The 16,476-nt window shown below is 60.6% G+C and overlaps 1 protein-coding gene across 16 annotated transcripts in view; it reads right to left on the minus strand.

The window, feature by feature from the left end:
- Window positions 1–16,476, minus strand: part of EXD3 (exonuclease 3'-5' domain containing 3) — a 110,418-nt gene that overhangs the window by 54,853 nt on the left and 39,089 nt on the right. For 15 of the 16 annotated variants that reach the window (XM_032165790.2, XM_058444771.1, XM_058444775.1 and 12 more), the window contains exons 3-6: window positions 14,953–15,017; window positions 6,345–6,518; window positions 5,825–5,992; window positions 916–969 (exon numbers count right to left, since the gene is read on the minus strand). In XM_032165790.2, coding sequence (XP_032021681.1) covers window positions 916–969; window positions 5,825–5,992; window positions 6,345–6,518; window positions 14,953–15,017 — 461 coding nt within the window. The remainder of the gene's footprint in view (window positions 1–915; window positions 970–5,824; window positions 5,993–6,344; window positions 6,519–14,952; window positions 15,018–16,476) is intronic. The other variant, XM_058444774.1, reaches the window with a different exon arrangement.

The following is a 16,476-nucleotide window of genomic DNA, read 5'->3' on the forward strand; positions in this document are numbered from 1 at the left end:
GCACATGGTACCAGCACTGCCTCCCGAGCAGGCCGGCAAGACCCACATGCTGTTGGTGCCTCCAGGAGGCCCTGAGGGAGTCCCTGGCTGTGGCACTGGGCCTTGGGGCACACCAGCCATTCCCTCAGCAGGAACCCGTTCCCATAGATAACGCCCCCCCCCACAGGTGAGGCTGCCTGGCGCCGACCGCATGGGGCCCACCTGCCCGGCAGTGCCTTGGGGGACAGTCCTTGGGCAGAACCCGAAGCCCCAAGAGCCCTCTCTGGCCCCAGCTCTTGTAGACCTGGAGTCTGCACCCATCGCCCGGAGCACAGCCCCGAAGGCCTTGATGTAGACACCCCTCGCTCTTTAGGGAAACCCCACCTGGCTCTGCCCGAGGGGTGCTCACTCCCCCACCCCGTCCCTGCTTAACCAGCAGGTTCCACCTGCATCCCTGTGATGTGCACAGAGTCCCAGTGTAGAAGCTTGGATCTGCCATCCCTGCAGACACTGTGGGTTCGAGGACTGTGCCGTCTGTCCGGAAATTCACTTAGGTGACTGCTTCCCCCAGCCCACTGCGCAGTGGAGATGTGCAGCAGAAGAGGGTCCCGGAAGCACATGGGCTGTGTTTCCTCCTCGAGGCACCTGGTGCCCATTCCAGGGAAGGGGTGGCCCCAGCTGCTGCACGGAGCACACTCAGGGCTTCAGGGGACAGCCGGACATGGGGTGCCTGTACGTGCAGCTGTGTCTGATTTGGGGTCAGCCCACGAGGAGGATGGTGGTTTAGGGGGCTCTTGAGGCCCTCGCCGGCCCCCGATGGCCCTGCTCTCCCCGCCGTGGCTTGGTGGACTCCCCACCTCCACCAAACACTGTTTATAGAGACCTGGGCATTATCCAAGTTTGAACCTAAACAATTTACATGAGAAAGACATTCACCTTTTCAACATCAAGTTCTGGCTGCAGCTTCAACGTCGTGCCCAGCATGACTGCCTGGCAAACACAAAGGCGGCAGATTACTCAGGGTCTGGGAGGGGCCAGGCAGCACCACGGGTGAGGAGGCTACCACCCTTTTGCACCAGCGCCTGCACTGAGGCCGGAGTGCAGGGCCTTCCCGTGTCCAGCCACGTGGCCCTCAGGCTGAGGGGCCTGGCCTGGCAGACAAGCCCCCTGTGCTGAGCCAGGCCTTGCATGGGCTAGGACAGGTGGGAGGCCTGGGCTTGGCCTGGATGGGGCAGCAGGGACTCAAGGGGGTGCTGGCCACACAGCCTGGGTCCCAGGGCCTTGCTCGGGGATTGCTGATGAGCCAGAGGAAGGCTAGGAGGTGGGGTCAAGGCAAGGGGCAAAGCCTTGACCTTCCACATGACCCATCTGCGGGGCCCAGAACACCATGGTGCCTGCAGTGGACGGGCCAAGGCTGAGGACCCCCAGCCTCAGCCCACCCTGAGGCCTGGGGGGTCCTAGCCCTTCCCACGAGGCGGGAGACGGGCACCCCGCGGACGCTCCAAGGCCACACGGCTGCGATCGGGGCACGGCCGGGCCCTGACCGCCTGCACGTACCACGGGCCTGAGCTGCTATTAATAATTTCCATAAGCCGCGCTCCCATAGCCAGCAAAAATGACCCACGAGAGCAGCCCGCGGAGCATCGGCGCCCCGCCCCCGCGCAGCCCAGAGAAAGGACCAAAATAGCGGCCTGGGAAAGCCTCGAGCCCGGCTTCCAGCCCCGGTGCGCAGGGTGGGGGCGCAGGGCCGGAGGCCTTTCCCTGCGCAGCGCTGACCCGGCGCCTCCACTGTCTGGCCAGGGTCCAAGAGGCTAGGCCTCCACCAGGCCCGCGGGGCGCAGGGCCCGGGGCGGGGGGTCTCAGGGCCGTGGGGAGGGGCGAAGGGCCGGGGCGGGGCCTCAGGGCTGTGGGGAGGGGCGCCTGGCCCGGGAAGGGAGTCTCAGGCCCGTGGGGAGGGGCGCAGGGCCAGGGGAAGGGGTGCAGGGCCCGGGGCGGGGTGGGGGGGTCTCAGAGCCGTGTGCGGAGGGGCGCAGGGCCAGGGGAAGGGGGTCTCAGGGCCGTGGGGGAGGGGCGCAGGGCCCCGGGAGTGGGACTCTCGGAGTCGTGGGGAGGGGCGCAGGGCCGGGGCGGGGCCTCAGGGCTGTGGGGAGGAGCGCGGGGCCCGGGGCGGGGTCTCAGGGCCGAGGGGAGGGGACTCAGGGCCGTGGGAAGCGGCGCAGGGCCGGGGAGGGGCACCAGGCCACCACATGGGGAGGGGCGCAGGGCCTGCGAGGTGGGCTTAGGGCCGTGAGCATGGGCGCAGGGGCCACCACATGGGGACCACCAGCAGTGACACTCGCAGCTTCACACAAGGGCTCTGACCCCTTCTGGATCAGGGACCCCCTGAGAAGCTGCCAGAGCTCGGGAAGGCAGGAGTGCAGGCCCGGACACCTCACCACTTTCAGAACCACAGAGTGGTCACAACCCGCCCTCCCTCTGCTCCTCCTGCCCCATGTGGGCATTGTCAGGTGCAGGGGGGTGGAGGATGGGGCTGCGCCCGTCTCGTCCTTGGGACCAGGCCCTCAGCAGGTGACGCTGGGACCAGGGAGGCTGGGGGCACAGCAAGGGGCAGGTGGCCAGGGCCTCCCCTCACCGCTGCTGCCCCCGGCCTCCCTCCGAGGACAAAGACTTCAGGCTCCAGTCCCAGCCCTCGGCGGGCCCCACCCAACCAGGAACCCCTCTGAGCCCAAGAAGGAGGCCTCAGGCTTGGGGAGGAGCCTGGGCGGGGCTGGGTACTGGCCGTGCTCCCCAGGTGGGAGGCTCCTGCCTCCCTGTCAGAGGGGGTTCAAGGTGCCCAGCCCAGCCCTTCTCTTCTCCACGGCCATTCAGAGCCCAGGGCTAATGCGTGTCTGGACCTTTCTTTCTAGGCCCACAGGAGCTTCTGGGCACCTGGGGCCTCTTGAGGCCAGGTGGGCTTTCTGGACATGCAGGGGTCCTGGGGCCCCCAGCGTCTGTGTCCACATTTTGTACCTGGAGCCCAGTGGGGGCTCTGTGGCCTAGCAGCTTGGGGGACAGGACAAGGATGGAGCTCCCTCAGCTCCACTCTGATAAGGGCAGAGCCCAGGCTTCCTCATGGGCAGCCTTAGTGACAGGGGTGGGGGGCTGGGGGGTGACTAGTAGCAGACCCACCCCTTCTGGGAAGCTCCCTGGCCTGACCCGTCTCAGGCTTTGGGGGCCCTGCTGGCCCTTTCACTGTGGTGGTGCCTGGCTTAGAATCAGCGTCTGGTCATTTCTGTCTGAACTTCCCTGAGAGGACGGTGTACAGCTGCCCACTGTCCACGCCTGGCCACTTGGGAAATTCAGCAGGCACAAAAAGGTCACCTGGCCCCAGAGCCAGGCCCAGGGAGCAGACAGCAGAAGGTGAAGAGTCCTGGACCCCATGGGAGGAACGAGCCCAGGCCTGGGCCATGAGGACAGATGGGGCAAACTGGGCCCCTCTGCACCAGGCAGACCTTCCTGACCTCTGCTGCCAGAGGGTGGGAGGCATCCACCAGGAAGAGAGAGAAGAGGCTGTCCAGCTGGCGGGGTCGGGGTGAGGCTGCAGAAACCTCAAGACAGGCCCAGGAGCTGCTGCTTTCAGGAAAAAAAAAAAAAGAAAATCTGGAGGGGCTGTGGTGTTGACCATCGAGAAGGGCATTCCCCGGCTCCCCTGCGCCCCCCATTCTGAGGGGCAGGAAGGCTGGGCAGGTGCCCAGGCTCGAAGGCCGAGGACCCCAGCGACAGCCCTGCCTCCCACCTCTGCGTGGGCCTGGAGCCAAGAGGGTCTTTTTTTTTTTTTTTAAAGCAAAGCTATCTTTTTACCTTGATAAGCTGTTTAAAAAATGTAAATAAAATAACTCAGCGGACAAAAGCAGGCATTCATCCCGCCCAGGGCCAGCCGCTGCCCTCGACATGAAATATCGCAGCACATTGAGTCGTGAGTCCCAGCTAATCCGAGCGGACAGGCCTGAATGCGGCCCCTTTCGGCCGGGCGCGGCGGTGAGCAGTGGAGCATGCATCGCCTGCCGGGCGGCCCCGCTCGGGGACAATGGCTTTCTTCGCAGAAGGGGCCTGTGCGGGACAAGACCCCCTTTGTGTGGGGATTCCTGCCTCGGAGCGCGAGGGAGGCGCATTCAGCCGGCCCCAGACAGTCTTTGAAAGGCTCTGTAACAGAAGACGGCCCGAAACCCTAGCCTGCCTTCTGCCTCCCTGCACTCTCCGCAGGCACGGCCGCCATTCCGCCTCGCGCCACATGAGCGGGACCCTCCATCCTGCATTGTCCTGTGCGCGCACATCGTGGCTTCTCAGCGCTATGCTCCCGCCGCGAGACGGCCCCCGGGCATGGCAGGCGACAGCGCCGGGGGTGGGGCCCGCGCGGCCGACACAGGGCACATTCCTGTGAGGGCCCGGCCAGGGCAGCCCCCGATGCCTGCGCCCAGCTTCCAATGCACCTCCTCCCCGTGGGGGTCTTGCTAGGAAGAGGAACCCAGGGTGCCATCGGGACGGCGTCTCAGCAGCAGGGTCCCACGTGGGCAGGCAGCGGGGTGGTGCCCATCACGCTCGGCCCTGAAGTAAGGGGGCCCTGAGGGGGCAGGGGGTGGACCAGTGACCCTCATACATGATCAGTGCACCCTGAGCTGAGCACCCCCAGGCCAGGCACCCCCGGGACTGGGCACCCCCAGGCAGGAAAACCCTGGCAGGACACCCCCGGGCTTCTTTGCTGCACCTCGTGCTGCACCCTGGAATCTGCACTGGGATCTGCACTCTCAGGGCACCGAGAAGTCATGGGGGCCCCCCTGCACCTGCAGGAACAGCTCAGAGCCACCCCATGCAAGACAGCCGCCTCCCTGCCCACTGCAGGCCCCACCGCTCCCTACTGCTCCACACAAACCCATCACGGCTTGGCCAGGCTCAGGACGACGGGGCTGTGATGCCGGGACCTGGTCTTCCTCTTGGAACCTTCTGGGCTTAAAAGTCAGCCTTGTTCACAAAGGAGACTCAGCAAACCACTGCGATTCCAAAAGCTCCACCAGTTCTTATCCAGACACCTTTAGCTGCCGACCCCACACTTCTTCGACACCGCTTAAGACCCGGCCTGGACCGCAAGGGACCGAAGCCACCTCTCCCTCCAGCAGCCAGTGAAGGGCTGGATACTGACCGGACGCATCTCGCACCTGGGCGACTGTGCTGAGGCGCAACTGGTGCCCTGGCCCCGAACCTCGTCCTGTGTCCCAGGCGCCAGCACTGCCCACTCTGGGCTTCTGTGAGTGGGCACCACTCTGGGGGTGCTGTGGGCGGTGGGGCCGGCACCAGCTGCTCCCACAGCCCTTCTGCTCAGCCCCTCCCAGGAGCGTTTCCTTCCAGGGCGCTCACTGCCGTGCTGGGGACTCAGTCAGCGCCCAGTGCCCAGGAGGCAAACTCACCCACAAAGGGCAGCCTACCAGGTGATTCTGCGAAGGTTCTGGAGGCACGGAGGCTAACAGGCATGGTGGGGTGTGGCTGGACCAAAGCTCAGGCCCAGGCCCACGGAGGACCCTGTGAGTGTGAGGGCCCAGTGGGTGCTGGGACACATAGGGTCGGCAGGGGGAGACCCAGGCCTGGGACCAGGCTGTGCCCTGACATCTCTGTTGGCTCAGGCAGCCTGAGGGCTCCTGGGACCCGGCACCCCACGCACAGCTGATGGCTGCCCATGGCCGGGTCCTTGATACCTCCATGTAGACCAGAAGCCCCAAACAGCCCCCCACAGAGGCGTCCCTGAGCCAGGCGCGTCCTTGCCCCACTGCCCGAGAAGCCGTTTCCCCATGGGCCGGCCACGTGGGCCACTCACTTCTCTGAACCTGCCCTCGTGGTGGAGGCGGTGGACGTGCACCAGCAGGCAGCTCCTGTCTGCATCCTGCAGCTGGAAGATGCTGGCCAGTGGTGCCACAAGGCTGGGGGAGCTCTCAGTGAGGACTCTGACTGCTCGGGCCTGCAGCTGCTTCAGCCTCAGGCTGTGCTGGAAGAGCAGGGACCCAGACTTACTGGATGCAGCACCCAGTGGTTGGGCCATGGGGCCGACTGGGGCAGGCCTGGCTTTGGAAGCAGCGTCTGCCACTGTGGCCATGTGTGGGCATTGGGTGGCCTGCAGGCCTGGGGCACGGGAGGGGCGAGGCCGGTCTCAGCACGTGGCTGTCGGGGGCTCAGGGTGAAGCCACGGGCTGGGTCTTGGCCACATCCCCCAGCATCCCCCTGCCCTTCCCTGGCTTGCTCAGCGGGCTGCAGAGGCCTGGGCTGGTGGATGCCAGGTCCACTATGCTGAGGGGCGGGGGCAGGAAGGGAGGTGACTGTCACAGAGCCCATGGGCTCACCTGGGCCGGGCTCGGGCGTGGCTGTGCCTGTAGCCAGCACTGCAGCTGGTGCGAGATCCAGGCCTCCAGGGAGGGGCCCTCTCCCCGCCGGCCCCGGCAGCTCTCCAGCATGTCCAGAAGCCCGGCCAGAGGGTCGTCCAGGGCAGCAAACCCCCGCCAGGCTTCCTCCCGGAGCTGTGGAGACACAAAACCACACTGTCACTTTGTCTTGCACTCAAAGCCCCCTGGCAAGGCCTCCCCACCGCAGAGAGGTTTTTAAAATTTAATTCATTCAGAAGGTAACTGTGGCCATTCAGCCGCCATCCATCCGCGCCTCCGTGACTTTTCACGCTGCCGTTCTGGTCCGCTGCACCCCAGGCCCCGGGGCGGTGGTCATTGTCCGCACTAATTATCCCATAAAGACAGAGGGCCTGTTCTCCAGGCAGACAGAGGGCCAGTTAACCGCAGCCCGAGCCACAGGTTCACAGGTCACTTCACCTGCGGCACTCGTGGGACACGGGCCTGGCCTGCCCCCAGCAGGCAAAAGAAACTGAAAGGCAAGAACCGAAACCCAAACTGAAAAATGCGTTTTATGTACTTCTCTATCCCTGACCCGCAGGAGATTTGGGAAACGGATAAGAGGTGGACGAAGAGAAGCAAAGTGTCTCTTTTGGTCTCTGGCTTCTGGAAGATTCTAAAGCAAGTTGGCCCTTGCTGCTGCGCAGCAGCCTCGGCGGTGCCGTCCTCTGTGGATGCCTGCAAGCGAGTCGACCGCTATTTGCTTCAAGCCATAACGACTGCTTGCAGGTCATCCCGCAAGTGGAGTCTTAAGAGCTAAAGGGGTGGACGGGTTCACAGCTCAGCGCTCGGGATAGGGCACAGCAGCCGACACCCTACCCTGAAGCCCACGGCCATGCAGGTGGGAAAGAGAGTGAGTTCCCAGCTGCTGGTGCCAGCTACGGGATGCACCCCCAGAGGCCCAGGGAGGCAGCAAGCCGAGAGCGTGGGCCGTGCTGTTCTTGTCCCTGCGATGTGGACGGTGTGCTCTCCGCGGGGTTCCAGGAGCAAAATCCTGAGGCTGCCGCGCAGCTTTGAAAGCACTGTGTTCGCAATTTGAAAGCTTACCGAAACAAAAGACACACTCCGGCTCCTAGCACCTGACAGCTCTCCCCACAAACACCCAGGAACAGCCGTGGAGCACACGCAGGTGAGTGTGTGAGGAGACCTCAGCGCTGTCCAGGAGGGTGCGAAAACCGAAGGCGCGGGAGGCAAGGCTGGAAAGTCCAGACCCTCCAAAGGATGCGCCTCGGGGAAAGTGGCCAGACAGGGTGAAAGGCAGCTTGTCTGTCCCTCTGGACTCTGGGAAGAAAAGGAAATCCACCCTTAAACAAAGCCTGAGCGTCTCATGCATCCCGAACTTGAAGCAACTTGAAGGTGCTCCAGGAACTTAGTTCGAGCCCAAGTGAGTTCTAGCCCTACTGAGTTCTAGCCCTAGAGAGTTCCAGCTCTAGAGAGTTCCAGCTCTAGAGAGTTCCAGCTCTAGTGAGTTCCAGCCCTAGTGAGTTCTAACTCTAGTGAGTTCTAACTCTAGTGAGTTTTAGCTCTAGTGAGTTCCAGCTCTAGTGAGCTCTAGCCCTAGTGAGTTCCAGCTCTAGTGAGTTCCAGCTCTAGTGAGTTCCAGCCCTAGTGAATTCTAGTTCTAGTGAGTTCCAGCTCTAGTGAGTTCCAGCCCTAGTGAGTTCCGGCTCTAGGGAGTTCCAGCCCTAGTGAGTTCTAACTCTAGTGAGTTCCAGCTCTAGTGAGTTTCAGCTCTAGTGAGTTCCAGCCCTAGTGAGTTCCAGCTCTAGTGAGTTCCAGCTCTAGTGAGTTCCAGCCCTAGTGAGTTCCAGCCCTAGTGAGTTTCAGCTCTAGTGAGTTCCAGCTCTAGTGAGTTTCAGCTCTAGTGAGTTCCAGCCCTAGTGAGTTCCAGCTCTAAGGAGTTCTGGCCCTAGTCAGTTCTAACTCGTGAGTTACAGCTCTAGTGAGTTCTAACTCTAGTGATTTCCAGCTCTAGTACTAGAGTTCCAGCTCTAGTGAGTTCCAGCTCTAGTGAGTTCCAGCTCTACTGAGTTCCAGCTATAGTGAGTTCCAGCTATAGTGAGTTCCAGCTATAGTTAGTTCCAGCTCTAGTGAGTTCCAGCTCTAGTGAGTTCCAGCTATAGTGAGTTCCAGCTATAGTGAGTTCTAACTCTAGTGAGTTCCAGCCCTAGTGAGTTCCAGCTCTACTGAGTTCCAGCTCTAGGGAGTTCTGGCCCTAGTGAGTTCTAACCCTAGTGAGTTCTAACTCTAGTGAGTTCTAACCCTAGTGAGTTCTAGCTCTAGTGAGTTCTAACCCTAGTGAGTTCTAGCTCTAGTGAGTTCCAGCCCTAGAGAGTTCTAGCTCTAGTGAATTCTATCTGTAGTTAGTTGGCAGAAACAAAACATCATTCTTTAACCACTTTGCTGGGACGCGTGGGCCCTAGGTCACCAGAGGGAAAAAGTTCCAGTAAATGAGCTCACAATGAAAACTCAGAAAACACACAAGGAAGCAAGCCACCATGAGTGACAACCACAAGTAGGCTGATTAAAGCTCTGAGAATGTGGAGTAACGGGACATCGATTTGGGAATGTGTAAGCAACTACCCCCATTTTTCTAAACGATAGTTCATTTATTTTTACTCTCTCTTCTCTTTCCTCCTTTCCCTACTTCTTATTTCTTTAGACATGCAATGATAGTGGCCGGGTGCGGTGGCTCACGCCTGTAATCCCAGCACTTTGGGAGGCCGAGGCGGGCGGATCACGAGGTCAGGAGATCGAGACCAGCCTGACTAACACAGTGAAACCCCATCTCTACTAAAAAATACAAAAAATCAGCCGGGCGCGGTGGCCACACCCGGAATCCCAGCACTTTGAGAAGATGAGGTGGGCCGATGGCTTGAGCTCAGGAGTTCAAGACAAGTCTGTGCAACATAGCGGAACTCTGTCTCTACCAAAAATACAGAAAATTAGCTAGCATAGTGGAACCTGTAGTCCCAGCTACTTGGGAGGCTGAGGCAGGAGAATCCCTTGAACCTGGGAGGTGGAGGTTGTAGTGAGCTGAGACTGTGCCATTGCACTCCAGCCTGGGCGACAGAACGAGACTCTGTCTCAAAAAAAAAAAAAAAAAAAAAAAAAAAGGGAAAGGCAGATTTCAAAAAGGACCTAAGGCTGGGTGTGTTGGCTCATGCCTGTAATCCCAGCACTTTGGGAGGCCAAGGTGGGCGGATCACTTGAGGTCAGAAGTTTGAGACCAGACGTGGTGGTGTGCACCTGCAATCTCAGCTACTCGGGAGGCTGAGGCAGGAGAATCGCTTGAACCTGGGAGGTGGAGGTTGCAGTGAGCGGAGATTGCGCCACTGCACTCCAGCCTGGGCTATGTAGAATCAGGCTCTGTCAAAAAAGAAAGGAAGGGAGGGAGGGAAGAAACCTAAGAGAACTTTGAAAACAAAAAATAGTCGTTGAAATTTTTTTTTTTTTTTTTTTTTTCTGAGACAGAGTCTTGCTCTGTCGCCCAGGCTGGAGTGCACTGGTGTGATCTTGGCCCACTGCAATTTCTGCCTCCCGGGTTTAAGCGATTCTCCTGCCTCAGCCTCCCAGGTAGCTGGGATTACAAGTGCAGGCCACCATGCCTGGCCAAGTTTTTGTATTTTCAGTAGATAGGGTTTCGCTATGTTGGCCAGACTGGTCTCAAACTCCTGACCTTGTGATTCGCCCACCTTGGCCTCCCAAAGTGCTGGGATTACAGGTGTGAGCCACTGCACTTGGCTGAAATTTTTAATAAAAGTAGTAGTTTGACAGTTCCTCAAAAAGTTAAACACAATTACCACATGAACCAGTCATTCTATTCCCAGGCAGGTTCCCAAAGATTTATTTGTTTATTCATATTTATTTATTTATTTTTTTGAGATGGAGTCTCACTCTGTCGTCCAGGCTGGAGTGCAGTGGCATGATCTTGGCTCATCGCAACCTCCGCCTCTGGGGTTCAAGGGATTCTCCTGCCGCAGCCTCGCAAGCAGCAGGGACTGCAGGTGCCGCCGCGCTCGGCTAATTGTTGTATTTTTTGGTTTAGATAGGGTTTCGCCATTGTTGGCCAGGCTGGTCTTGAAGTCCTGACCTCCCGTGATCCTACCACCTCGGCCTCCCAAAGTGCTGGGATTATAGCTGTGAGCCACTGAGCCCGGCCTCCCCAAAGATTTAAAAACAGGGGCTCAAGCAGATGTTTGTAGTTGAATTTTCAGAGAAGTACTTATTTACAACAGCCAGAGGTGGAGATGGCCGAGATGCCCCTCAGCTGTCTGTGGAGAAACAGCGTGTGGCCTGGCCACGTATTACTCAGCCACGGAAAAGGAGGAAGCTGACACAGACTTCCACGTAGACAAGGCTTGATATTGTGCTAAATGAAGAAGCAAGTCATGAAAGACCCCATGTTGTGACCGCATGTGTGTGAGCTGTCCAGAAGTGGCAAATCCAGAGGCAGAAAGCAGGTGAGCAGTGGCCGGGGCCTGGGGCCGAGGGGAATGGGGCGTCTGTGTGACGGGCACGGGGTTTGTGGGTGAGCGGTGACTGGGGCCTGGGGCCAAGGGGAATGGGGCATCTGTGTGAGGGGTACGGGGTTTGTGGGTGAGCAGTGGCCAGGGCCTGGGGCCGAGGGGAATGGGGCATCTGTGTGAGGGGTACGGGGTTTGTGGGTGAGCAGTGGCCAGGGCCTGGGGCCGAGGGGAATGGGGCATCTGTGTGAGGGGTACAGGGTTTGTGGGTGAGCGGTGACTGGGGCCGAGGGGAATGGGGCGGCTGTGTAAGGGGTACTGGGTTTTCTTTTGAAGCAATGAACCGTTCTGAAACCAGAAGAGGTGCACAATGTTGTGAAGATGCTAAAAAGATTCACAAAGCACGACGGGGCGCTCAACGCCACTGAGTCACTCATTGTGAAACGGTTGGTTTTATATGTTGTGCATCTTACCCCAGTAAAACATTAAATTAAGCCGACGCTCAGTGGCTCTGATTTGGGGTGTGCTCTCGCCCAGGTTTGTTTCTGTCACCCCCGGAGCTCTGCAGCAGCTGTTCTGACCGCACCCTGCCTTCCCTCACTCCTGAAACCAGTCCAGTAAACCTTCTGCAAAATCCTGGCCCTCCAGGACCCCAGCTGGGTCCTCCCCTCCAGGCCCCCGGTGGCAGCTGTGCCCCTTGTGTGCCCACATCGGCCAGCGTGGGCCACACACGGACCCAGTGCCCACTGCACCCCTGCCAGCCTCAGGGCCCCTTGTTCTGGGAGACTTCAGTCCTGGCCCAAGCATCTCCTTCCAGCTCCTTATCTTGGTGGCCTTAATGAACGTGCCAAGACCCTTGGGACCCATGGCTCTGAGACTGGGCTCCCCTTGCCCTGCCTTCCTCCCTCTCAGGGTCCCTACGAAGGAAGCCATCCCACCCACCCTGCCGGCCCCTCCTCCCTTCAAGCCCTTCACTGGTCTTCACTCCTCATTCCTGGTCCCCTCAGCTAGAAAGAGCCCCCTGCTGTGCATGGAGAAAACAACGTGAGCCCGCCCACCCCAATGCCCCTCCGGGCATCCCCCCAAATCCCCCCCTGCCGGTATCCCCCCTCCTCCCCAAACCCCTCCGGGCGTCCCCCAAATCCCCCAACTGGTTCCCCCCCACCCCAATGCCCCTCTGGGCATCCTCCCAACCAACCCTGCCAGTATCCCCCCCACCCCAACCCCCCTCTGGGCGTCCCCCAATCCCTCTGCTGGTATCCCCCCTTCCTCCCCAACCCCCCTCTAGGTGTGCCCCCCAATCCCCCCGCCGGTATCCCCCTCCTCCCTGCTGGCCAGCATCCCCTGCACTGAGCTGTTGGCTCCACTCACGGCTTCAGTAATGGGGCTGGGGGGGTCCCATGGGCTCAGCAGCACCAGAAGGCCCCCTGAGGGGCTGTTAGAATAGGACCACCCTATTAGAACAGGACCACTTTGGGAAGCTGAGGGAGGCGGATTGCTTGAGGTCAAGAGTTCAAGACCAGCCTGGCCAACATGGTGAAACCCTGTCTCTACTAAAAATACAAAAATAGCCGGGCGCGGTGGCTCACGCCTGTAATCCCAGCACTTTGGGAGGCCGAGGCGGGCGGATCACAAGGTCAGGAGATCGAGACCATCCTGGCTAACACGGTGAAACCCCATCTCTACTAAAAATAAAAAAAAAATTAGCCGGGCGTGATGGCAGGCGCCTGTAGTCCCAGCTACGTGGGAGGCTGAGGCAGGAGAATGGCATGAACCCGGGAGGCGGAGCTTGCAGTGAGCCGAGATCGTGCCACTGCACTCCAGCCTGGGCGACAGAGCAAGACTCCAAATTACAAAATAGCCAGGGGGTTTGATACCTTTAATCCACTATCATGGGGGTGACACAAAAGAACTCTTGGGCCGGGGTGGGCGATCATGCCACTGCACTCCAGCCTGGGTGACAGAGCAAGACTCTGTCGCTTTCGCTCACACACACACACAAAGCCCGGGTGTAGTAGCTCACACCTGTAATCCCAGCACTTTGGGAGGCCGAGGCGGGCGGATCACCTGAGGTCAGGAGTTCGCGAACAGCCTGGCTAACATGGTGAAACTCTGTCTCTACTAAAAATACAAAAAAAAATTAGTCGGGTGTGGTGGCGCACACCTGTAGTCCCAGCTACTCGGGAGGCTGAGGCAGGAGAATCCCTTGAACCTGGGAGGCGGAGCTTGCAATGAGCCGAGATCGCACCACTGCACTTCAGTCCAGGTGACAGAGCAAGGCTCCATCTCAAAAAAAAAAAAAAAAAAAGGACAAGAACACCCCACCACAGGCTGTTGGGCAGTGGGGCTGGGAAGGGCCCAATGAACCAGGGGAGCCCCACTTTGGAACTGCATCTACTCCAGGCCCTCACCCCGCTCCAGCCCTGCCTCCTCCTCCTGCCCGTCTCCCAGGTTGCTCTCACCCACCCAGTGTGCTGGCTCCTCTCTCACTTTAGAGGAACACCCAAGCTCTCCCAGACCGCCAACAGTCCCGTTGCCCTCTTTATATTGCAGACTGCCCCAAGGAGTTCTCCAAAATCCTGGTCTTCATCTCCCTCCTCTGGGGGCACCCGGTGTCTGTGCCACCATATGGGGGTCCCCAGGACCTCCATGTGCAGCCAGCTGTAGGGTTGGGCTTCTCCTTAGCACCCAGGACCCCATCTTCAAGGCTCCTGGCCCACCCAGGGCCACTGGGCACGTGGCATTCGCCAGCTTGCTGGAATCCGGGAATGTGACGGAGGCGCGAGGAGGTGAGAGCACAAGGAGGAGGTGAGGTTGCGGGGAGGAGGTGAGGGTGCGCGGAGGAGGTGAGGGCGTGCGGAGGAGGTGAGGGCGTGCGGAGGAGGTGAGGTTGCGGGGAGGAGGTGAGGGCGCGTGGAGGAGGTGAGGGCGTGCGGAGGAGGTGAGGGCGCGCGGAGGAGGTGAGAGCACAAGGAGGAGGTGAGGTCGCGGGGAGGAGGTGAGGGCGTGCGGAGGAGGTGAGGGCGTGCGGAGGAGGTGAGGGCGTGCGGAGGAGGTGGGGGCACAGACACAGTCCCCCCATGAAGATGAAATGCACGACGGCCTCACGACTGTCAGCAGAGCCCGAAGCAGATCGCAGCCCTGTCTGTGTAGAAACAAGCGCTGCTCAAAGGAGACGCCAGGACGAACGTCAGGACATAGGGAGGAAAGGACAGTGGAACCCCACAACTCAGACACATGGGGGGCGGAGGGCGGGACCGGGGAGGCTCACACCACACACGCAGGTGCCAGAGAGCCAGGGAGACTGAGCGTCACAGACGAAGGTCCGAAAAGAGAGCCTGGAAACGGAACGACAGAGGGAAATCTCAAAAGCAAGGACAGAGATTCACAAGCTGGAGGCCCACGAAGCCACCGAGCTGATGGACAAACGAAAGCTGGAGAGGCAGGTGCAGGAGAGAGGCAGACCCAGGAGCAGGCAGTGCTGGGGCTGGGGTCGGAGGGCATCCCCCGGGCCTGCAGGAGCGACCTCGGGCCAGCGGACGTGGCACTCAGGACTTGGTGGCCTCTCGTGCACAGGCCATTGCCACTAAGGAGGCAGAATCCGCGTCTGCCCCACAGGTGGCCGGCCCTCCCTCTGCAGCCTCTCCCCGGGCCCCTCCCGCCCAGCCTCCTGCCCTGCTCAAGTCCCACCCCTTCCTAAGGCCTCCCTGTCCTGGACACCTGCCCCAATGGCCACCCGGGCCTGGGTGCTCTGGTGGTGGCAGGACGGGGCCTCAGGCGTGGCAGTGCTGGCGACAGCTGTGTCCCTGCAGGGAAGTGGCCCCTGCGCCTCCCAGAGGTGACCTCAGAGGGGCTGCTGGGGCCAGGCAGTGCCTTTACCACCCTGGGGACTTGAGGAAGACCGCCCCGTGCCCCACACAGGCCACCCTGGAGGCGGTCTGGGGCAGCCGCTGCCGCAGGACCCTCTGGCCGTGGGGGGCTGTGCAGCTTCCTGACCAGGAAGGCCTCCTGTTAGGCCAGTCTCTGCCCAACAGGCAGTTCTGCCGGCTGTGACTCGGCCCCCGGTGGCTGCCACGTCCACTCACCTGCTGCCGCTCCCGCGTGGACCACAGGGTCTGCAGGGCCTGCAGGAGCAGGAGGGGGTCCTGGCCTGTGGAGACAAGATAACAGCCGTGGGAGAGGCAGGTGCAGGGGCTATGGCGCAGCCCGCGGGGAGGTCCCTCCCACTGACCCGCAATGCCCGGGGCTCCTCTGGACCTGGGGGGCCGGGAACCCTCCCCACCTCTGTCCGGCACACACACAACACACCCGCCAGGTGCGGCAGCACCCACTCTGGCCCAGGCTCACCCCTGTCCCTTCCCTGTGGCCCGTGGCCGCCCATCCAGCTGAGTCCGCCCGGCAGCACTTCAGCCACGCTCAGCCCTGGGAGCCTCGTCTTTCAGCTGCCGTCGCAGAGCAGCCCTCGTGGGCCTGAGCCTCTACCTGCTCTGCCCGCACCCTCGGCAACCGCATCAGCATCTTCTTGCGCAAACCCTGCACCACAGTCCTGGCACCACGAGGACCCCAAGCCCCTGCCCTCTTTAGGTTTCGGTCCCTGGCCTTCCCGTGCCGCCCCCTCCCTCCAGCCCCGCCTGGGAGGCCCCCCACCTCACTGTGCAAGCTCTGCAGCAAAAGTGCCAACCAAAGACACTGCCCCACACAGACAGAGCCACCAGAGCGAGACCCGAGGGAGGTTTCCAGACAGAACCTGGGGGCTGCGTGGCTTGGCGGCCAGTGGTGCAGGGGAGTGGGGACCCACCCGGGCCTGGTCACATGGTAGGGTCAGGGTCAGAGGCCAGGGAAGGGCGGGTGCCAGCAGGGACTCCACAGGAGAGGCCTGAGGACAGGAGCCTGGGTGGATTCCGCAGTGAACTCCCCCTGGACCTGGGGGGCTGTGGAAGCTGCTGGGCCCCCCTGGAGGGCAGGAGGGGAACAGGGAAGGCCCCGTGTTGCTGCGAGGGAGGCTGAGGACTCACATGAGATCAGATCAGACCTCAGCAGCTGGATTCTGCCACACACGCCAGAGGAGTGTGTGTGACGGGGGTCACCCCGGAGAGCCAGGCTGACTTAACACGAGAGCCCAAGGGTGTGATTCAGCCCAGGACCGGAACGGAGGAGAGAACCACGCGGCCCTTTTGGTAGACACAGAGCAAGTGTTCTAAAATTCAGTTCAGCTCACAATTTAAGAAATAACTCGCCTGGGACGGGCAGGGAGCGCCCTGAACTGGGTAAAAGCCATGGGCAAGTGTGAGGCGTGGCGCTCAGCGCAGTGCATGAGGACACCACAGTCCGGCTGGAGCCATCCCACGCAGGTGGCATCCAATGCGGAAGGAAAAACAGAAACGTCAGGACCCGCCAACAATGTGATTGATTATGCAGAAAGCCACAAAGGATCAAAACTACGCTGTTAGAATTAACCAATGGGTTCGGCATCAATGCTCAGCACAAGCCAAAATGAGAAAATCAGCAGCAAACAGAAATGGCCATTTCAAAAATCACAACAGCATCAGCAATGTCAGATTCCCCAGGAGAAATGTAACAAAAGCAGCTTATGCAAAACGAAACCGGGC

This window comes from Hylobates moloch, unplaced genomic scaffold (assembly GCF_009828535.3).
Source record: "Hylobates moloch isolate HMO894 unplaced genomic scaffold, HMol_V3 SCAFFOLD_10, whole genome shotgun sequence".
Taxonomy (NCBI): domain Eukaryota; kingdom Metazoa; phylum Chordata; class Mammalia; order Primates; family Hylobatidae; genus Hylobates; species Hylobates moloch.